This window comes from Pavona decussata, unplaced genomic scaffold (assembly GCF_977016875.1).
Source record: "Pavona decussata unplaced genomic scaffold, jaPavDecu1.1 SCAFFOLD_83, whole genome shotgun sequence".
NCBI classification, from domain to species: Eukaryota; Metazoa; Cnidaria; class Anthozoa; order Scleractinia; family Agariciidae; genus Pavona; species Pavona decussata.
In genome coordinates, this window is record NW_028145501.1 from 1,084,899 (window position 1) to 1,108,795 (window position 23,897).

The 23,897-nt window shown below is 36.9% G+C and overlaps 2 protein-coding genes across 5 annotated transcripts in view; one reads left to right on the forward strand and one right to left on the reverse strand.

Annotated features, from left to right (window-relative positions):
• Positions 1 to 21,161, forward strand: part of LOC146475744 (adenosine receptor A3-like) — a 28,026-nt gene extending 6,865 nt beyond the window's left edge. For 3 of the 4 annotated variants that reach the window (XM_085115466.1, XM_085115465.1, XM_085115464.1), the window contains exons 2-4: positions 7,188 to 7,296; positions 11,520 to 11,686; positions 18,302 to 21,161. In XM_085115466.1, the coding sequence (XP_084971592.1) occupies positions 18,337 to 19,362 (1,026 nt within the window). In that variant the 5' untranslated portion in view covers positions 7,188 to 7,296; positions 11,520 to 11,686; positions 18,302 to 18,336 and the 3' untranslated portion in view covers positions 19,363 to 21,161. The remainder of the gene's footprint in view (positions 1 to 7,187; positions 7,297 to 11,519; positions 11,687 to 18,301) is intronic. The other variant, XM_085115467.1, reaches the window with a different exon arrangement.
• A 1,940-nt stretch (positions 21,162 to 23,101) lies between these two features.
• LOC146475745 (ADP-ribosylation factor 6-like) lies at positions 23,102 to 23,635 on the reverse strand. Its single transcript, XM_085115352.1, has one exon. The coding sequence runs from the start codon at positions 23,633 to 23,635 to the stop codon at positions 23,102 to 23,104; it is 534 nt and encodes a 177-aa protein (XP_084971478.1).
• Between the last annotated feature and the right edge of the window lie 262 nt (positions 23,636 to 23,897).

Below are 23,897 nucleotides of genomic sequence, written 5' to 3' on the forward strand. Positions count from 1 at the left end.
GAACGGAACTTTATAGGACGTGGATTATCCTTGGCCTCTCAGAAGGATAATTCCTCCTTGAAATTCGTCTTGTGAACAGGCGGATAAAATCACACGGATTATCAGTGTTATTTTAACAATCCGATTTTCACATTAAAGGAGTAGGTCAGCACGATTTTTTTCAAGTCTTCTATTTTAATAGTTTTCACCTGTTTAAATTTACAGGTATTATGCAAACCTCACACAATCTCTTGCAAATCGAAAAACCATAGCCTTTCTATAATGTATTTCTGTTACGTCTGTAAATCGTGATCACTGTTTCATATGCAAAGACACTGGAGTCTATAGACACTTCACGGATATCTAAAAATTAACAATTAAATAAAAATTCATGAAACCTTATGTCTGTAAAATAAAAATTTTACAACAGGCCTCCGACACGAATTATTTCGTGTAAATAAAACCTACAACTCGCTTAATTTCGACTGTCGTGTACGTCACAAAAAAATGTCGCAGGATTTTAAAACATTTAAAATCCTACGACAATCGTAGGTGCAGGCAACGTTGAATGACGAGAGTTGTGTGCGATTTGTTGCATAACGCGAGCAGCGCGCTCTCTAGAAATCACATGCGACAGTCGTAAGCAAAAGTTGTACCGTCTAAATCGGCCTTAAGTTGGCCGTTTCTTGCAGGGCCGACCTACACCGTTTGCAACGTCTTACGTGGACAAAAGAACGAACAACAGAACAATGCTCCCAACCTTAAAAAACAATGCATCCGCATGCAGGTTTTCAGGGTCCAGTGAAAATAGAACTTTTGAAGGGTGCAGGTCTGCTGTTCTTGCCTGCTTATATAAATTCAGTTTCTCTTTGCAAACACCTGATCTGATTTAACACCTTCGTAAAAGTTTTGACTCCGCGCCAGCGCGGTGAAATGTTTGACTTTGATACCAAGTTTTACCTTTGGACGTTTATCTATTAATTTTCTAAAGCAAATAAAAAGTGGCTGCTGAAAAAAAAAATTTCTACTTAAAAATTACTTTTTCGCCTATATCTAATGCCCCATTCACACCAAGGCCTAAACACGTTTAAAAGCTGTTTAGTTAAACACAGTTTAAAATTGTTTCCTTCATACAAGCTGCTTTTGGATTTTTGTCGACTACAGACAGCACAAATGAAAGCATAAGTTAAAGTTTACTTGAATCCTATGTCAAAACCAATGGTTCATCTTTCTGTTACCAATTTTCATTTTGTTAAACCTGGTTTAATTAAACATGTTTTGGTGGTGTGGATGGGGCTTTAGATAATTGTTTAGACCAGACTGTGTGTCTACACACACGTGTAATATATTGGTCATCAAAAAGCTTATAGGAAATTAAGACCACCTAATTATGTGAAACTTTTCCTACCATGCCGTTTGCTAATTCATATTTACATATTGCCTGATTATCGTATGCCAATTTTAACTGCGTTTGATGAACAATGAATGTCAACACGGATTAACACAATAATACAGTGCACGATAATTTTTCGCTATTAAGCCATCAGTCTAAACATATCACATTGCGCAATATTTTAAAACTTTAACAAGCCACGAGTAGATGGATATCTCTAAAAGCAATTTTAAATTTAAGTTTTAGATTTGTGCGTTCAGACATTGACCAAAAAAAGGTGACGTGCATTTACCACTTTGGAAATTGTTTCCAATTATCAGACTACTTAAGCAGTTGTTATAACATGCGCTGTACGACCCAACAAATTTTCCCAAACGTTTTCAATCGCGAAATATAATTACTTCCGAAGGAGTACCCCAGTTTAAAAAGGGTTGAACAACACTCGCCATGCCGATCTTTATGAACACTAATGAACTATACAATCATTTGAAATAATTTATACTCCAGCTGCAATAAGGTCGATTTTAATGTAAAACAGCAAAAAAACCGCGAATTTATTTTCTGCAAAATTATAACTCAGAAAAAAATTAATCAAAAGTTTTCTTCAACGTTTCGAATCAGCAAAATCCCCTCAAAAATTGTTAATTCGCAAACTAATTCCAAAAGAAGTTATCTGTGGTAATGTTTTTCAAAAAGTAATAGAAAGCGTTAAAATTGAATATTTTTGTGATAATATTTCTGGACATATTAGTAGAGCTTCATGCGAAATAGGTGATTCATGCAAGCAGATATGATTGCTCAAACACAATGAAGAATTTTCTTTTTTCATTTCACGGAGACGAATGGGATCTTATTCTCCAATTTTAACTCGATCTGCTGTAGTGTTTACGAAAATAGCATATGTTTGAGCTATAAACGACACCTTTTTGTGTCTTAAAACACAAGGTATTAAAATTTCCCACAGTATGGGTCATGCAGTTATCAGCCTCTGGCTTGACATCTCATGAACTCAAACCTCTTGGTTTGTTTGTTTGTTTGTTTTTGTTTTTTTCATCGCAATATATATATAATTAAATTCTGAATATCTCATGGGTTATAAGAAAAGGTCCATCGACTATTACATCGAATCATTTTTAACGGACAATTTGACTTCTTCTTGTATTTATATTACTGATCAGCTAATGTTGTTTTTATTCTTGTTTATACGGTTATGACATCTTGATTGATTTTTAAGCCAAACGTTTGTATCATTGATTTATTATCACCGTTTGAGCTATCATTTAAATAAGGCTTTTCCCAAAACTAAGAACAGGGTTGTCTTTTTTTCTGATACTTCCATGCCATTTTAATAACATTGGAGCAGAAGTGAACGCATCTGCGTTTAAAGAAAATCTTGAATTGTAATTCGCACATACACTCATTAAAATATAACCAGCCCAAAAGCGTTTACTTGAATTGAAAATCACTTACGCGGAGAAAAAGTTCAAAGCTTATTTTTTAACTTGCCGATAACTGATTTACATTTTGTATGGTTTTAGCTGAAAATAATTGAGCGCGCAGATGGCAGACATTTTTGAAATAAAGCCTTTTAATCCGTTCCGGTTGAAACCAATTTTCACAATACATTCTCGAGTACAGGTACACACGTGGTAAGATCTTAGAAGATCTTGTTTTGAATACACCATTAAATTCTCTCAAATAACGTTAAAGGAAGTACATTGAGGACATTGTGGAGAATTTCTAGACCGAGCTTAGAACGGGGAGGATTAAAAATACTGAGCGTAGCGCTTATATTCTCACAGTCAGTGACAACGCTCGCTTCGCAAAGCTGTCCCGCACTAATTTGACATCTGGAGAAAATCAGAACCTATACTAGAGGTAGGCCTTTTTTCATCTTTGATTTGTTTTAGCTTGATGGTTTCTTCCAATCTATGATTATTTAAAAGAAATAAGTGATTCGCTAGTAAGACATACGTCTATTTCATGCTTTGTTAAAGCAACCAGATTCGATTTATTTTTTTTCGTCTCATATGACTGTAGCTACGCATCTGCTGCTCACAATCAACTCTTCAGGAAAAAGTTTCGTAGTTTCACTTACTTTGATAAAGCGTCTGCATGAATATATAAAATAGAATATTCATCAGTCGCACTTATTGAAGCTAGAATATGCTTAACCCACGGATGGTAACGTGTTTTCCAGGAAGTTCACCACATTAGCAAATTGGTAAAAAACAACCTCATATACAGTAAAAATACACAACAAACAGGGTCAAAAAACAACACTCCTTTGGTCTAGAATAGTTGGAATTTCTAATTATCGAATAAAATACACTAGTTGCAAATTAAAGATTTCTGAAAAACCTGAAGATAAAATTTTCGCAAATTACGCTGAAATTTGATCCGCTCGAGAGGACATGTGATTGTTTGCGTAAGATTGCTTAGTTAACACGTTTCATCAATGAAAATACATAACCAAAAAAAAAAGCTTTCCTAAATGAAAAAATTTATTCAGATAATTAGAATATTCTTAAATCATCGCGTTCATGTTGAAATCATCGTGTCTCCGCGCGATAAAAACTAAATTTTTGACTTTTAATCTTTTGGAAATTATCATGTTTCCACCATACAGGCATTTGCCTCCCCCAATATATATTTTTTAGATAATCAGTTATTATGAACATATATATAATTATCAACAATAATATAATGCAAGAGATAGGTTATTCGGTCATTTATTCGCTACTCTGAGTTTCATGCTTCTTGTGAAGCAATCAACATATCAACATATATATTATCTAGATATAAATTTATATAATCCGACCAGTTTACGTCAGTACGTCAGTCGTAACTTAATTGTGTACTAATTTTATCGATGATATAATTTCCAGGAATAACGACGGCTCAGTGACAATAATTTTAGTGCGTGATACCAGGCAATGGTTTTTGGTTTATCGCCGGATGCTATATGCGGATAACGAGAATTTATAACTCAGCACACAAATCTATCCAAAGCTGTCAAAATCAATTACGATCGGTCAGGAAATTTGGAGAAATAAATCCGTCATCTGGCTGAAAAAAAAGCAGGTTAATATTTGCAAGTCATATAATGACAGCGTAAAAATAAATTTTTGTCCCTCTGAGTTATGACCGGCCAGAGGAAGTTGTTATCTTTTGTTAAGAATGACGAAATAAGTCCTTCAATCAGCTGCCAAATAATTCTAGAATGACGAGAGGAGAGAAATCAACTCAATTCTCGAGAGGAACAATTCGTGATCTGTTCTAGCGCATTTTGGAAACAAAAATGAGAGAACTTGGAAAACATTAGCCTAACCTTTTTCAAGTTTCAATCCATACCGGCCTACTCTGTCTCTGGCCAGAGACACGAATCGACAGTTTTATTGGACTGGGGTGATAATTTATAACAAACTTGACAATTTTTTTCTTCGTTTCTGCTGAGAGACAAACAAATTTGGGTGATACTTCGCCTTTAAATTCACCATTGTGTTTGCGCATGCGTTTCTCTGTGTGCGTTTGTTTTGCTTGCTTCCCATGGAAACCAACTTAAAAAATAATATAACCGTTCACGAGTGAGGAATATAAAAGTGAAACAATTAACTAAAGAAAAGGAATCGACAATGGCTTAACACCCACTTAAAACAAAATCATTAAATAGGAAATATATTTAACCCACAACTGTCAAATTCTCACGTATACTAATTAACTCATTTTTAACGTAAATATTCATGGGGCGAGACACCGAAAGTGGGAAGCCAATTTGCCAAATTTTCACCAAACTGTTTAGCACTTTTTGTTTTGAATATCGACTTGTGGTTCCCCAGCAATTTTGATAATGCATGTTTTTTATCGTTATTAAGTAAGGGGCGAGACGCACAAATTATATTGGTTTAGGAAAATTGGAAGTAGTCCACGCAACTCTATTTGAAAAAAAAAAGACCCTCCTTTTTGGAAGCTATATAGCTAATAGCTCAAGGATGTTTATTGACGAGACTAATTCAAGCAGCTATACTTATGGCACCGTGGTACGCATCTTCGAGTCATCTCAGGCTTTTGACGTTCAGCCTACGTTTTTTTCCAGTTATAAAACAAACCCTCTACTTGAGTAATATGTCATACACACACTGAAAGTCAGGTCGCCAGCTGATGCACGCTCAATTCATAATCGCGGTAAATTACGAGCTTCTCTTTAATCATTTGTTAAGACAACTGGGAAATATTTTCAACGAGACACATTAACTTATGCATACAAATTCTTAAATATATTTATGAATCAATCAGATTCTTAGCAAGATATGAAATACAAACAGATTTAAAATTTAATTTTAGTTATTTGAATATCCGGCGGTTGACTAAGACTTCGAATCCCAGAAAACCATCCAGCTAATTAGAATATCTGAAGATTAATTTCTAGTTCGCCAGCGATAAAAGCTGTGAAAGCCCGAAGTATTTCAATCATTAAACTGATCATCTCGTCATTTTCCACTCCGTCAAATTTCCACCGACATCTCAGCCGGAGGGAGAGGAAAGAACTTATTAGCGATGGGGGGAGGTTATTTTTATTAACTCTAAAAAAAAAAAAAACCTCAAACAAAATTCTACAGCGCCAATGATATCTCATGCAGTACAAATGCGTATCTAAGTCTCACATTTAAGACCAGGTTTTCCTTCAAACAGCACATACTGACTTTATCAAATGTGCCTCTAAGTTTTGAAGGATTTCGTTCTCTTGCAAATCTTTTTTACTTTTAGTTCTCAACACTAATAATATGCGTGGGTGGGAATAGTTTAATAGAGAGGGGAGGGGAGGGGAGGGGAGGGGAGGGGAGGAAAATTATAATGGCACTCAAATAAGGGAATCTGTGGAGAAGCGGATGGGAGGGGGGAAGAGCATTTGCTGTATCCAAGAAAATGTACATTACGTAAAAAAAGTGAGCTTGATTCGTATCAGTTTCTTTACGCTGCATTTCATTGAATTTTAGGGTCTTTTCAGATAAGAACTAAAAAATCGCCAAAACCACAACTGAAACTTTATTTAGATAAATTTAAACGTATTTAGATTTATTGTAAAAATTGTCAGTTTAAATTGATTTTGCTAACTATCGAAAACCAAACTGAAAGATATAAATCAAACCAATGAGACCCTAAAACCCCAAAAATTGATTCTGAAAGGGAGTAGAAACGTGAAAACAAAGATCAGTGATCGTCCTACCTGATAATTTTTTGACTGCTCACAATGGTCTTTTGCTATTTTCTCGTAAGATCGCGGATGAACGGCTTAGTGTGACTGAAAATAAAAAAAATAGATTAAAATAAAAGTCAATAAACGCTACTTAGAAGAACTAACATAGATACAAATGAGCGTACAGCTCTAAAGTGTGTTGCATGATGTGTTAATGGAGATGACAGATCGGATAAATGTTTTATTTACAGGTAGGGAAATTATACAGAACGCATATCAAGGCAGTGATAGCCTGCAGACATTTTGGCGCAATTGGTCTTATTCGTCTTATTTCCGCGAAAATATTTGCTGCTTTTGGATTTCGTGGTTTTGAAACAGAGATGATCAGTAACACTAACTTTTAGGAAATTTGTTGAAACTGTCTGCAAATAAATCAGCAAATTTCTTTTTCGTGACATCACTTTATTTTGTAATTTGAAAACATTGCGAAAATGTGATGTGTTGTAAAAATTTCCATTTTCACCGTTCTTATAATTATTATAAGTGTTTTGTGTTATCAGGCCTACCAAATGTTCACAACATATATTATTAATACATCACTTTCATTATTTTTATCAGGGATTGGAAAGTGTGAAGGGTTCCTGCAATAAACCAAGTCCAGTTTCAATTCGGGTCGACTGTCGTTAAAGACGGCAATATTTTGACTTGGAATCTTGCTAGCTGAGGGGTAAGTTAGTTCAGTGCACTATAAAACATACAAAAACACATGATTGTAACTGTTTTGGCTAATTATGTTGGTCGTCAATATATATCATTAAGACTTTGTATTTCATTACTCTTTCTTCGGAGGAAACATATAGGGTATTTGTGTTTTAAAAAACGAATGCTGATTTAAAGAAGGGCCCTTAGAATTTTCACGAAGCACCCGCAGTTGTAAATTTTAGGCGTAAATATTGAATGATTTAGCTTTTCCGATAGGAAGCGGATTAATAGAGAGATTTAGCATCGCGTTTACGGCAAACGGCAAACGCCAGGCTGAAATTTTCTCTTTGATGAAAAACAATGAAGCTTTTTTGGTTTAAGCTTATCTCCACCCAGTCGGCGACAGCTATCGGGCAAACACGAAAAAGAGAGAAATGAGTACGAGAAACACAAGTTTATACATTTTAGAACAAACAGCGGCTTGAAGTTTCCCGTTTGGCGTTAGCCCATTACAACTTGAACAACTCGGGAAATCTCAAAATAGCAGTAATATGTACCATCTCAAATGGTTACAGGTTACGCAGAAATTTAGAAAGTCGTTCCAAATAAAGGGGCGCGTACCTTTTGATTTTCGATGTAAATGGTAAGCACCCCTGGAGTTTGGTAAATGTCAGCAATGTTTTTTATTTATTTATTTATTTATTTATTTATTTATTTATTTGTTTATTTATTTATTTATTTATTTTTTTTTTTTTACCTCTAACTGAAAATAACAAAAAAAAAGTTGAAACAAATTCGCCAGCAGCCCCTTTGGGTAGAATATCTGATCTAAAGCCCACAGATATTTAGATTTGTTTAAGATTTCAACGCACCGTAAAACACTGAACGTTTTGCCACGGGTCTTTGCGCGGTACCAAGCCCTTCTGGGTAGAAAATTTAGACTTTGGGACTGGGCTTAAGAAAGTGGATTGCACATGAGGTGGGAGGTGCAATAACTTCCACAATTATTATCTTTATTTCATTGGGCCGGCTGCAAAGTGGAAGTTGATTACTACTTTTAGGGGAAAACGTTTGAATTTATCCCGAGGGATGATCGAAATTAAATATTCAATGATATCGGGACCTAGATTTTGGTTTTTTTTATATATATATTTAAGTTATACATTTTTCTGTCCAGGGAATCATCTGAGTTTATCCAAGCGTAGACGAAATGAACTCTTTAAAATTCTGGCGTTGGTCAAAGTATTAGATAAGTTCCCCATTGATGCGAAAACTCAACATTAAGTGTTAACAATATTATGGGATAGATGAATAGCAAGAGAGAGAGGGTCCAGCAATCTGAGGGTTGTATGGTGGGGCAAGACGGTCGGTTAAAGAGCCTCCAGAGCTTTCTTGTTTTTCTTGTAACACGAGAAATTAAAGCTCTGTTACTTTTTCGACGGTTATAAAATGTCTTTTCAGCACTAAATTTCGTGGTAATAACAGACTTTCCTTTTCAAAGACAAAGAATTTAGTCTAGTATTTGATGCAAGCAATAAAAAACCGATATATTTCACAACACATTTGGACATTGTCAAAGTGAATTATCATTTAATATCATATATTGTGTTTCATCATTTGATAACTTAAACACCGGTTTTCAGTGGATAAATCGTGTGCAACTATTGAATTATAAGTTGTCACATGACACTGTCAATCCAACCTCGTCGCTTTGCCTTGGAAACGAGGCTGACTACCACCCGTTACAAATTATAAATATATTTTAAATATCCCTAAAAGCTTCGTTCGTGATTTTTTAACCCTTTCTGCAAAAAATTAAAACAATGTTTCTTTTAAAACTTGCATGACTAAAAATAGCCTCAATAAACGAAAAATGTCTCTAAATTTGTGTACCTTCTATAGTGCAATATATGATCACTATTTATTTCAAGTAATTACGGGCAATTTTCTTAAACGGAACTCACAAAATGCTAAATGTTTTTATTACTTTGTACGAGAAATTTTGGTACTTTAATTATGGTAACATCGAGATGAAAGACTGATTTAGTCAATTTTTGTTGAGTATAAGCATACAATTTTACCCTAATAATATGCCTGATAATATCAGCCCTTGGTCCTCAATCCTTGACGAATGTGCGATACTATCAATTATTAAAAACTGCATCATTGTATAATGCAATTCGAGGGATTTGATTGGCTTAGCGGCCATGGTATATGAGCAATTATACCATGGCCGAGAAATGGCAACCATTAAATTGCCTTCTGGTCGTTCTTGCACAGCGAAATCAGTAAGATCTAGCAATATTTCTCGGTTGTTTTTAATAAAACAATTATTCCACTTGCGCTTGTTGGATATGAGATGATTATAGCCAACTCGGCGCTACGCGCCTCGTTGGCTATCTATCATCTCATATCCAACGCGCGCTCGTGGAATAATTGTTAAATACAATGCGACGGACTGGGTCAATGAAATTATATTTATTTGCCTCCATAATTTCCCAGTAAAATGAGGTTAAGGTACTAAATGAACACATGATATCATAAGTGGGAAATATAAACTTTAATGTCGAAAAAATATATATATTTTCAATTGAACATCGTTTCAATATTCATGCAAATAAAGTTGCACAGCAAAGGAAAAATGTACGTGTACAAGAACTTATTATTTCAGCTGGATTTCCGTTTTTATCAACTCAGATCCACCTGTTTTGACTAAGGCGTGTTAACAGGGCGGAGATACAGCTTTCGTTAAATGAGCTCTGATTTAATATTGGCGCCGAACCGGCTCTGTATATATAACTACAGTGACGAAAGCCTTGCCAAGGTCAGGAGACGATATATATGGTTTCATCAGTCGAGAAACACGGACACCACATTAACAGACTTTGTTTGGAATGATCAGGTTTAAAATACTTTGCGAGCTTAACTATACTGATTAATCCAACTGTTTTAATTTGCTGCTTTCATGCAACAAACTGAACTATAATGATAATCTTTTTCTTATCGATCTTATTATAACTCTGTTTTGTCCTTGTTTCTTATTTTGTTTCTTTCCTTCAAACTTTTTACTCTTTGTTATGTCCGGTTTAGACGCCTTTGCATAAGTGAAAATACAAGTTTAGCGAACAATCTTAATGAAAAAGACTTGTTTTTAGTTTAACACTAGAATCGTAGGCCGGAAACGTCTTGTTCATTATTGGTCACCATAAACGATAAAATCGGTTCCTAGTTAATATTTCAAAATTAAACATTAAACTGTATCCTTTTTCGTACAATTTGCAAGGTCAGCTTAGACCACACTAATCTGAAATCCTGTCTGGATAAACGCCGCCTTAAATATTCCACTTTTACCATGGTAATGTTTTAAAGTAGATAGCAACGAGCAAATTAATATTGATTTAAGCTTTTAGTAAATATAAAAGTAAAATGACAAGTTCAAAAGATTGTTTTAAAGAAATTCTCTTGCCTCCTGTAGGGTAAACGGAGATTATAACTAAAATAAGTTTTATGGTAAATTATAACCCAGTCACGTAGCTGTGGGTAACAGTAGGAAATAACTTATTTGTTCCGAATAAATTCCCATGTCAGACCTGTCTATTCTCTGTTAGATCTCGGTTAAATTACGTTTCGAAAAACGCTTATCAGCCTGGCAGACTCAAAATGTGCCACTTTTATTGCATTAGACGCTATTTTCGTAATGAAATGGATTGTAACTAACAACGTGCGAAAGACACGTACGGAGAACTTTCAAGCGACAGTGTCTTTACACTGTGTAATACTTTTAAGCAATTTTTCACATTTTCAACTTTAGAGCTCTTGGAAATAGCTACAGTTAATTTTCTAGTTAAAGTAACAGTGTGACTAGTAAGCAAATTTAGCGATTTGGGGAAAATACTCGACCCCTTTTAAGCTGATTATTCACGAAACTTAATATCGATTTTTACTGACAAAGTGACAACTGTTGGTACTGGTTTTAAATTCTGCTAAGGAAAAACAACTAAACGATAACTTTAACGTAGAAAGGAATATTTTTTATGTATGGTATAAAATAGGGATTTCATATCGATTCCTTATATCGAACTAATTTTAGAAATGCGATTCGTTATTTATCAAATATGCATTGCTTTATAGCCCCAGGTAGCTTCCTGTATGAAAAGAAGACAGAATAAAATTGAAACAATCATTTATTGACAAATCCATTTCCTGCCAGGATATTAATTCTTTTTATTTGCTTTTTTTGTTTTTCAGCGGCAAACGTTTCACGATAAGGAAAGCATACAGAGGACACCACAAGATCAAGCCCATCAAAAACAGTAATACATCAGCGCGTATTTCCCAGGAGGTAAATACGAGGAGTTAACAACCTTTCACGAATTGCCAGTGACATCTCCAGGAACAGTTAAGCTTTTGAAAAGGTAAGATTAAGAGCTTGACAAAAAAATAAATTAAATTTTTTAACGATTTTGCTGACAAAGAAGGTAGTCTTGAATTGTACTTTGATATGTGAAAATCCATGATTTTATTTATCTCTTAAAAAGGGGAAAGATTATCGTATCTGTAACCTTAGATTGTCGAATTGCGCAAAAAAAAAAAATCCTTGCACTTTATCGCTTTCAAAACAATATGTTCAGAAGAATAAGAATCACGACTCCCACATTGTCATTTTTTTCTTATTTGATCGGAAGCAGAATTATCATACGTTGATTTACATCTTTGCAAACCTTTCTCCGCACATTCCTGTTACCCTTTGACTATTTTTTAAGTTCGTGCAATTGGTTATACTTTTTCACTATTTTATTTTTCGTAGGATCTGACTCAAACCAACATGTGCTATTTTGTAATTTGTGTTAATCTTAAGATTCAATTTATCTCTTGCTCGCTTTTCCTCATATCGTTAATAAAATTAATTGACTTTCCTTTTCATGAGGTAAATTTTGTACATTCACCTGACTCAAAGATGACAATTTCAATAGCAAGCCGTACGCCCCAACACCGAATAAAATATTCTGTATTTACAAGGCTGATGCATAAGAAAAATTTCAAGGAGCCCAGAAGGCCAAAAGCCGAGAGGTTAGGAGCCCAACATGTGAAGTGTTAGGTGCTGCTGCAAACCATTTAGGTCCCCAGAGCATTTTTCTTGGGTGCGCCAGGCTACTGGGCTCGTATTAAGCAGCAGCCTTGATTTGATTCTAAACTTCATGATCATGTAAGTCGTAACATCTTTTCACGAGAGTGAACTTGATTTGATATGTTCTCAAGATATCGTCATCATACAGACTCCATCATGCACGTACGTTTGAGAGAATAACAAAGAACTTGTGTTGAGTTTTGTCCGTTTATTAATATTTATTAACAATTCCCTCAACCTTAATTGCTCAAATGTGTCAAGAATCGGAAAATTGACTTGAGGAATAAAATCAATTAAAGTAATCGCTAGCTAGGATATTTTCTGCGATCTTTTAAAATCGTCATAAGCATGTTATGATTTTGTTTTTAAATTTTATACCAGACGTATTCAAAGAACAGAGAACCACACAGTAAAAACTGATATCCGAAATCCAAATAATATGGGTATAACAGCAGGCACGCGCTGAGTTGTAAATTAATTCCCGACGGATGGAAAACAATTTCCTGACATTGAGCAATATGTTAGACAAAGGATATGAGATGAATTAATAGATCTGTCACTATAAAGTATAAAAATGTGCATCTATTTCATGCATATCCTTTGAAACTGCATAGTGATCGGAGTGAAATGACTCAAAATGTTATTAATATAAAATAAACCCAGTAAATTTTCAAGAGCACAATCTGTGATTAGGGGTATAGTACAGTAATATGCGTTGTTAGTTTTCTTTCAGCTGTATGAGAAAGACAGGTGATTAGAATTTTTTTCAAGGCAAACATTTTAAGGTGTACAATCAGAATAATTGTTAGTATAATTTCAGGGTAGCAGCCTCTGTACCTTAATTCTTTAGTGTACATACAACACCTCTAACAACCGCCTTGTGATGTTAGAAATTTCGCCCTGAGCTTTCGATGTTTTATAATATTTTCAAAGGCTTTTGACGTTTGGTAGAAAACCTGTGATGTCCTCAGCAAAATGAAATTAATAGCTTGGATCACGGCACTCCCAGGAGGATTTGAGGGTGGGGAGGGAGGGGATTGTCCTTGGGGGTTCTTTCATTCAAGATTACCACAAAGATTCCGCCATCTTGGATTTATCGCAGATGCACTGTGAACCGAAATTTCGCTTCTTTTGTTTAGTCATCTTATACTAGAGTAAATTACAATACAAAGTGTTAGAAACTCAATTTAGCTAGAAATTGTCTTCGCTGAACCTTTGTGATGGAGTGGAAGATGAAAATCCGAAGATATCCGAGAGCTTTACGAACACGATCCGGACTTTGATACCAGCTGAGTTTGTGACGTCACTGTCTGAGAGGAGACCATTGTTTTCTTGAAAGTTGTTGCACTGTTGTTGTACATATGTAAATGCATACTGGGTTTCAAGCCAGTTTTTCTTCGCTAGAAATGACTTGTTAGCATTAAAAGGGTAGGCTAAACCACTCTGACGACAGCTCAATTGAATATCACAAGAAAAAGACTCTGAAAGCGATACCTGACACAGGAATGCAAACATTCGCGCAGTTACCCAATCTCCGAAACCATCAATCGAAAGTAAGACGTGGTAAACATTATGTGGTATACACCACGGCGCCTCTACGTATCAAACTTCAAGAAAATTAACTTATGAATACGCTGTTTTCTTGAGGCTCAGTGGTTAAACGCCGCCATTTGATAGGGCAGTCTTGGGTTCGATTCCCGCTCGGGACGCATCTGATTTTTCCGACATTTGTTCTGCTTTCCTTGTGACGTACTGATCATAGTCTACCTCTCGGAAAATGAACATTCCGATCGAAACTGATACCATGCATGTTATCAAACTTCCACTTGCACTTTACTCGTCTTGCATTGGAATACACGCAGATGTTTGTAGTATTAAAAACAAGCGTAAGCAACTTTTGTTCATCCCAGCTATGCTGAGAGTATTAAAAATTTTGACGATAGTTTTCAAGCTTTTTCAGCCGATTAAGCTTGTGTTTTCGTCATTTAAAAACTTAATCGAATTGTTGTTTCCGCTGAATAACACAAAAGTGTTTCCATGAGTAATAAAATGATCTACAGGCATATCCCTTGTCAAGAGTATATTTATTCAGACAAATGAATTTTTGCTCAAATTGTCATCTCGTGTGAAGCGTTTCCCATGCCTTTCATTTTCACATTGGTATTAGTTTGCTATCTTCCCTTATCGACGCATCGTTAATGATAAATGCAAATCAAACCTCGAAAACGACTTCTCAGGAAACGAAATGAAATTAGGTGTGCTGACTTGTCGTAAAACAGATTTAAGTACCGTCAAAATAGATCTTGTTCTTAAGAGGCGTTGTCAGTAACTTTCAAATCGGGCGACAAAAACGCGAAAAGTCGAATTTCTTTTTATTTGTCCCAAAAGACCCTTTTTGTGAACTATTTTCAAATATAATATTCAAAAGTTCCAGCGAATGTTTTATTTTGGCAAAAATTGGAAAAGTTCGAAATAGGCGGCTTAAACGTGCCCGATGGCCCGATTGAAATTATGCAAATTAACACATTTTCAAAACTCTCGTTCAAGACAAGGAAACGTTTTTCTCGAGCTGATGTTTTCACAATCGTTTTTACATCCCTTGTGCTTGCTTCCAAACTATAATTTATCTCGACCTGAACATTCTTTCATTTGAAGTTGCAATTGTCCACGTAAAGAATACACGGTGTTTGCTATTCCTTAGATAGAGTAATATTTTGCCATATTTCAGATGACCATGTCATCGGGGGTATACAAATATGCTAGTAATAAAGGAACTTTTTGAACGGGCAGTTTTTCTCATTTATCATGTTAAAATATTTAGTTTGGCCCGTGGAGAGTGAGCACGCTAGGTCGAGATGTGTGGAATGCACTTTAACACGATTCGCCGTTTCTATACTTCATGTTGCTCGTGTTACTGTGCACACGTCAGTACAGTTCACGGAAGCATTCAGATAAAAGCCAAGGTCTCTGGTTTTCATCTCATGCTTTAGCATTAAGTTATCCAATGATTCTTTTCAGGTGAAATCAGTGTACTAAACAGATCTCTGAGAGAGATACTGAATAAAATTTGTCAACAGACTTGTGATCATGTCCGCGATTTTCAGTCTGAAAAAAGAAGCTTTTAAAAGAGTATTTTTTGCCATCTTCAACGTGAAATGAATCAATATTACACTAGCGAATTTCAGTTGTAAATTCGTTTGTTCTGCCCGCTAATCCTTCCCTCAACACTTACAACAATGGTAAGTACTAAAGATGGACAGTAATGACTTAGATGCACCAGTTTGCAAGTATCTACAACTCCTGTGATATAGTGAAAACGTTTTTGTTGTCAATTTGTATACACACGTTGTTGATGCAGGAATTAGTGTTCACTTTACCGTTTATGAGACAGCTAGAAAAAAAAAACTTTCCGGCCATTGCCACTTCCACAAATAACAAACCGATGTCGTTTCCATGTGCTTCACTTCCAACCTGAGCTTGGTGTTGAAGATACAATCATGAACTACATGTTCACTGTATCTTAACTGCATGGTGGCCTTCCTCTTCGGAGTTGCAGTTTGTGATGATGAAGAAACCATAGCTTTGGTACGAATTTTGCTCCATTTAGTTTAGCACAACTGTTGCATCAATTTTTCGATACAAAATGAGATTTAAGTAGGCTGCTTGTTTTACTTTCGAAACAGGTTAAAACTGCCTTGGTTATACGACAATTGCCCAATAATACCTAATATCTTGCCATGCTCGTATTAATAATTTAACTTAACTGCTCTGATTATCTCCCTACCTCGATTTGCAAACACTTCTTCCACGGAGTGAGAAATTTAGGCTAACGTACGTTATAGGACGAATTTGCTTAGCAAGCTTTTCTTGGATGTATGTGTCACTACGGCACGAAAAGCTCTACTTTTGGACTAGAAACATTGTTCTTTCCTTGGTTCATTGTGCGCTGCTTATGGAATCAAAAGATTTTGCCGTGACCTGAACTTTGGAGGTCATTTTCATTTTTTTGTATTTATTGTCTAAACCGCGCGAAAATGAATGTCATCAGAAGATGGTTTCGTCTTTAAATTCCTAAATGTTGTTTAAGCCGAACGTGCACGGGGTGAAACTGTGATAAAAATTTCCCTCGCACTGAAGTCTGTAGCTTTCCTTTTTCACATGCGCAACTTTCGTGTGAGACTCAAAGCAGACCCACCATTTATCTCCCACGCGGAAACTCGACGCCAAAAGTGAGAGGGAAATTTGCGCGTGTGTGACTTGCGCGTTCGACGAGTTTAAAGGTAGCCATTCTGTGTTGTTTGGGGGTGGCGATTTAAACGCCGAAAAGGGCGTTTCAAGATCTTCTGACTTACTTTAAGTTCTCTTCTTTAACCACGTGGCATACTTGAGAGTGATTCAATCAACTTGAAACTCGTAAATCGTTATTTACGGGGTGAAGACATTTTAAAAATTAAAACAAAAACGGATAATAAAGAACGTGTCATTCTCGCAAAAGTAAAGGCTTTCAACTAGTATTTTTTCTGAAATCTCGAAATGAATCCCTGCGAAAACTTAGGAGAGTGAGATCATCATAGTTTTCCCGGCGTGTTCTTGGTTAATGATAACTTGGCGAATGTAATTATTTTACTGTTTATGATAGCTTGCAGGCATTTGGTCTCGTAAAAGAAAACTTAACTCTCTTGCCTCCTTTTTACAGAGGTTTTACGAGCCAGTTTACAATAAACAGGGAAAAATCAAACCTTCAGGAAGAGGCTTCAAAAAGAAATCGGTCTGTCCCTACTGATGGTAAACAATGAGTGCATTGTGGTTAATAAATGTTTACCGAGGTCTATTGACAATTAGTGAACCTTTTAAACGTCTGGTTTACTTTGGTAAATGTCCTCTGAATGCGTGAACCAACTCTGTTGATTTAAAGCCGGCATGGTTATGAATAATGGATAGAAAACAATTACTGTATTCAAATCTTTTACGGAAAAGTATTTAATAAAACACCTCGTAAATGGACTTTCAGAAAAGTTAACATTGAAGGTTTTACTGAATTCGCTGATCACAGTAGAATTTCATGTCTTACGGGTGTTTCCTCTAAGGGCTGTTTAAATTACATGTTAGAAAGCAAAGTAAGTCGACTCATACATCTAATTAACATGTCTTTATAATAGTACGTGCAACTTAGAAGTAAACATTTTAGCCAGAAAATTAAGGATCTCATTGCATTCAGTCACCACTGTAAATACTTTTCCATTTAGATAAAATGTTGTAAAATATGTAAAAACAGCGAATCATCTGTTAAAAGCCTACGCATGTTTTGTTATTTGACTGACATCTGGTTGCGTTGACAAAATTGATCGATTTCGCTCAAACAAAATATTTCCGAAACTGTTGTTGTAAGTGAAAATCTTTACATTGTACCGTCAATATTTGTGTCGGTCTTTCACTCACAAAATACAACATTGATGTCTTTTAAAACTAAAACCTTGTATTGTAGAAAGAACTGTCAAAATATATGTCAATCTTTATACTTCTCTAGGGGGGGGGAGGGTATTCCTTGACGTTTGTTCGAAGGGCAGTAGGAGCTGCTAACTTTAGAAGTTAGACTCCACTGACATTGTTTTCACATCTTAAGATAAGAAATCTTTGCGAGTTTAATAATACAAATAAATATCATTTACGATTTTTTGCGAAATTCTATCTGTCCTCTCTTCCCTAGAAACCCCCCCCCCCCAGTCCCCCCCCCCCCCCTACCACCTCTCGCCGCGACAACACTGGCGGAACATACAAAGAAGTGCATCATTAAGGGAGCGACCCTAAGAGTATTAAGATTCAACCCTTGAGACTGTTTTACCTGTCTCGATAAGGTGCTTCAAGACTCTTGCTCAAATCAGTGTTGTTGTCTTATTTTCAGTTTGACCCTGAAGAATTTGGCCAGTGAACAGTAACATGGCAGTGACAATGCCCTCTCCGACCTGCTTCACAACGCAAAACTGCTCAATACCAACAACGAATGAGAGCGAAGATGTAGATTATCAAGGCGGTTTCAGCGTCAGAATCAACATCTTTCCGATCGTCATCGCCATCTTGATCGTGGCCGTAAATTCCTGGGTCATTGGATTGGTCGCGGTGAAGCGCAGTCTTCGAACAGTTACAAACTACATCTTGGCAAGCCTTGCTCTGTCGGATCTCTGCACCGGAGCAGTTTCAATCCCTCTTTTTCTCTCCTGTAATATTACATTACTGCCAGGCGTTTGTGTAGCTGATATGGTTGTTGTTATCTTCACTGCTGTGTCCACCGTACTGCACATATTGGTAATGACGATTGACCGTTACATCTGTATCATTTATGCGTTGCGTTACCAGATCTGGGTTACTAAGCGACGCGGCTGGTACGTCATTGCATTGATATGGCTTTTCTCGATGTTCATGGCCCTTATTCAGCTGGCTTGGGCGGATCCTACCCAAGAGCCCACCGAAGACCGCGAGGCGGAAGACGAGAGAATCTTCGTCGTCTATGACAGCTTTCGATTCGTGGTTTTTATTGGTATCCCTGTGTTGTTCATGGCATTCACTTATGGACGTATCCTGTACGAGGTGCATAGGCAGACCAAGAACATCCACAAAAACAATACTCCAGGATGGCAAGAAACGCGCCGAAGCACAAGGCGAGAGTGGAAAGTCGCAACAATCTTCCTGGTGATGATGGTCGTGTTCATTGTATGCTGGGTACCACTTTATCTGTTACGCCTTGAACAGATACTGCAAGACGACTTTTTCCAGCTTAATTTAAGCGATCTTGCAATAGTTCTACTCTACTGGTTACGACTGTGTACATCTCTTATCAACCCATTTTTGTATATTTTAGCTAAGCCTGATTTTCGCAAAGCCACGTGCCTTTGGCGGAAGAAACATAGGCGGAATAACTCGGAATTAACCAGTCGCACTTCAATGTTGAAGTCCTCCGCAGTTTAGGGGGGTTGGGGTGCCCTGAAGGTTAAGTTACTCCTCGAAATATTTGGTGTGCTTTTCCGCCAGATTCTCCAAACCCTAAACCTATTTTAGGCAGAAGTATGTCATGTTCCGTATCCATTTCCAGAACTGGCATCGAAGCTCTCCTCAAAGCCTGTTTTCAGACCGGATATTTGTGTGTATGAAGCGATAACTCGAACTTACACAATTCGAATGATGTTTTCTCGTTATTTCGCTTTGTATCTTTTACGTTTGAAAAGACAGAAAGAGACTAAAATTAGTTGATGACCTCTCAAGGTCCCCTTTTAAAAATGTAATCTCAATTTCAAGCAGAAGGCAGCACGAATTCCAGTTCCAATTCCAATTGCCAGTGCTCTGTTCCAGAACAAATCGGAAAAAATTCTTGGCTTCAATGTTATGCCAAAAAGGCAGAAAAACCGTACAAATGTGGTACATAACAGTAGATCGAAAATTGCGAGACCGTCAAATGCTCCGGGGTATACTAAAGCCCGGTCCCCAGGACACACTATGACGAAAAATGATCCCCGTGGGATTTGGAACCTCCTGGTATTGCCCAGGTGGGTTACTCGGGTATAACCGTGACGGGGGGGTCCGACGTATTTTTTTGGGTCTAAAATTTTCAACTCCTGTATTTTTTTGGGTTGAAGATTTAACCGTTTTTTTTGGGGGGGGTCTGAAAAATCTGCGCGTATTTTTTTGGGTTCGAATTTCCGCCAGGCTAATAGTTCTTACGCAATTCAAGCCAATCATGTATTTTTTCCAGTCTTGTATTTTTTTGGGTGCACAATATAAGTTCCATGTATTTTCTTGGGTGCAAAATATTAGGCTCCGTCTGACCCCCCGTCACATTTATACCCGAGTAACCCACCAGGGTGGTATTGACTGATACATAATCAGGACATTTTTTGTACCTAGTGTCACTTGTATATAATAAGAATTGGTTCATGCTTAGCGTGCGTATATCGAGTTATGGATGCACGAGGGAAGTTTGGAGAGCACGAGAGAAGCGTAAGAGTTGCTCGAGGCGTAGCCGAGAGCATCTCTAGCTTCTTGAGTGCTCTCCAAACTTTCCAAGTGCATCCATAACTCGATATACGCACAGCTAAAAGCATGAACCAATTTTTTTATAACATAGTGAAAATAAATTAAACGATTCCTGGAAAACAGGTTTTGTTCCTGATTAATTGCAAAATTCTCTGAAAAAAAAAAGGTGAAAGTGGTTTCTCATATCGGTTTAATCTTAACGTTTCATTAACTTCATATAAATTTACATTTTTTATGGTGTTGTCTCTCTGTAAAAAGTTTTTTATAACATAGCGCGCGCATGCTTCCTTCACCTGTCTTGCACACGTCATCGGATGGACGCACGGCCATGCGTATGTTGAGAAATGTACCATGATGACGCCGATAGGAATTAGATTAGGATGCACGCGCGCTATGTTATAATCGTACGTACGCCTTAATCATAAACTTAAAACCGTACGCGTCGCGAGAATTTACTACATTTTTGGCTGCACCGCTAATTTCTTTGCCTAGTTTAAAACGTTTCGATTCATGTTTAAATCTGCCGAGATCCGCAAAGTTTTGCGGCTAAAATGTCAAATGATTTTTCAATACTGATATTTGACGATTGAGGTGCCACAATTTTAAAGGCTTTACCTTGTATTCTGAAGCTTAAATTTAACAATTTCAATTTAATCTATCATTATAAGTTATGTAAAAGTTTCAGTGAAAGAGCTCGGGGCCCTCGCTCTATTAATAAAGGTATAGCAAAAGATTCATTACCTTTGTTGTAGCTCGTGTCTTCTCTGCGAGCGTCCGCCATTTTGAATAATATAGGTTTGGGAATGGGACCAAGTTGTAACATTCGGAATTCCTCGGAAATTCTCGTCGACGCGCGCGAGAATCCGAAGTAAACTTGGTCCCAATCCTCATGTTAGTTGACCGCGAGTAAATCATTCAAAATGGCCGCTGCTCGCAGAAAGAAGATCGAACAAAAGGTTTTTTTAATTGAACATTTTAAATATATATATACTTGATGTGAGTGTCCCCTGTGTGAACGTGGTGGTGGTAAAACGTGATGGTAAAACTTGACAAATTTTTTGCCCATATGATGTACACAAGAATTAAACTTTCTTATCATGATGCAAATTTTTCAACGAAAACTTTCTCCAGCTGCACAACCAAGCTTAGAAAATGTGCGTGAATGTTATTGATTATAAAGTGATTGTAGAATAAATTGTAAAATCGTATAATGAAATAATCCAGCGTAGTTTAAATTAACGATAATGTAAATCAGAAGACCTGAAGTCTCTGGTTATTGATCTGATTAGTCAACGAATTAAGCCACGACGTTATCGATCTTCAGTTATTAAGCCATGATTACTGCTGGCTGTGAAGGCTGTAAACAGTGATTGGTGCTTTTCAACTTGTCTTTTGTTTAGTCAAATGTGTTCTGGTCTATTGTTACTATAATTGTTCAGCCGACTAATTTAACTAAAGCCAGCGACACACCTGGCGATTTCATAGGCTGACCGCGGCAAATTTGATCGCCAGCGAAAATCGCAAGCAATTTTCGCCACTACCGATTGCGGATGCGGGAACGAGCACACTTGGCAAATTTAATCGCCGATATCTGACATGCCAGATTTTATACGCCAATCGCGGCGATTGGGGAAAAAAGCAATCGCTGCACCGGGCACACCTGGCGATTTTCGCCGTACGCCGCGTACAAAATCGCCAAGTGTGTTGCTGTCTTAACGATAAACCCACGAACATTTGACTATAACAATAGACGTATCGATACGCCACACATGTCACTGCGCATACTTACCGGAGCAGTCTCCACTCCACAGATAATCACACCACGACTGACTGACAGATATACCAGTTTAGCATGCTTAACTGGCGTCCATTGAAAATAAATACAATTTACGTCAGAAATTAAACCTAAAGATAAATGAAATCCTGATTTCATCTATATTGTTCAACTTTGTGTGAATTTACAATTTAATGACGCGGCATGACGATAAACATTTTACTTGACTCTGATGGCTCAAGTTGTCGAAACGTTATATATAGTCTGAATGTTATCTCAAACAGTTCTTCTCAGGACTACGCTCACTCAGATAATAATTCACCGACTTATAATTCGCTTTTCTCTTTACTTTTATTAAAAACTGGATCATTATATAACACAATTCCAGGGATTTAATTAGCTTAGCGGTCATGGTTTATGAGCCATTATACCATGCCCGCAAAAATAGCGACCATTAAATTGTCTTCTAGTTGTTCCTGCAAAGCGAGATCAGTAAGATCTAGCAATATTTCGTTGGCTATCTATCATCTCATATCCAACGTGCGCTCATGGAATAATTGTTAAATATTTACTTCCTCTCTACTTCCTCTCAGTATCTAATATTTAGGTTGCAACAAGAGCAAGAGGCACTGAACTGACTGAGCTTGAAGGCTTAAATATCTCGCAGGTGTTGCACCAACATCCTTACGGCAAAATTAAAATTTACGAATGAGATTTCATCAGTTGAGAGTCAAATTGATTCAAATACAACTCGTGTCATTAACTATAATGTAACCAATGTCACTAAGTTTAGGTAAAAAACTGCAGTTCTTTTTTTATCCTTTAGGCACTAAAACAACTTGTGCCAATTACTGTAGGCTCTTGACGGCTGTTTCTCCCTCCCCAAAGGGAAGCTTGCAGCACTCATTGTACAATTTTTTGTTGTGTCAGCAAACACTTTTCTATCCTTTTGTCGTATGCCCTGATCATATTGCGCATCTTACGAATCGCTTCAAGAAGCCCCGTGAAACGTATAGCAGAAACCCCAAGAACAGGTAAGTCTCCGTATGAAGAAAGAGATAGCCTCTTCGCAAGCTCGTGGGGCTTCAGGGCTCCTGGAAGATCTTGCTTGTTGGCAATAATTAACACGGGAATTCTGGAAAATCGGGAAGCAGTTAGAATCTGTTGAAGAAACTCTCTCGCTTCTGGTAGTCTTTCCACGTCGGCGCAATCCACAACGAACATCACTCCTTGCAGCAATTTACCATTGAAACACCAGCTTTGAAGCCATGCATTTCTAATGTGCTCCTTGCCACCAACATCAAATACATTAAAGGTGTAGCCCTTGTAAGTGAAGTCTTCGACCGTCAATTTACATCCATTAGTTGGGGCAATTTTTCCTACGTTCATGATTTTGTCCCATGACGTACCAGAATTAGGCGAGATCATGTACGCCATTGTAGTTTTTCCAGCGCCTTCTATTCCCATTAAGAGAATAGTAGCGCTTTAGTACAATTCCAATCAGTGACTCGAGAACTTTTTATCCCCATAACTGACGTTGAGATTCAACTTGCTGTGAAGGCGCTCACGTTTCTTCTCTCGATCAACCAATTTCTGCCTTTAAAATGTCCTCGTGTCAGGAGTTTTACATCCAGTAAATCGTGAAGCAAATAATTATGAGTAATCTTTTACAATAACTGTCAAAATTTCTGCGCGCTGA

What these genes read in the sequence shown, in the direction of transcription:
- LOC146475745 (XM_085115352.1), bottom strand. Translation starts at nt 23,635, where the DNA reads ATGGCGTACATGATCTCGCCTAATTCTGGTACGTCATGGGACAAAATC.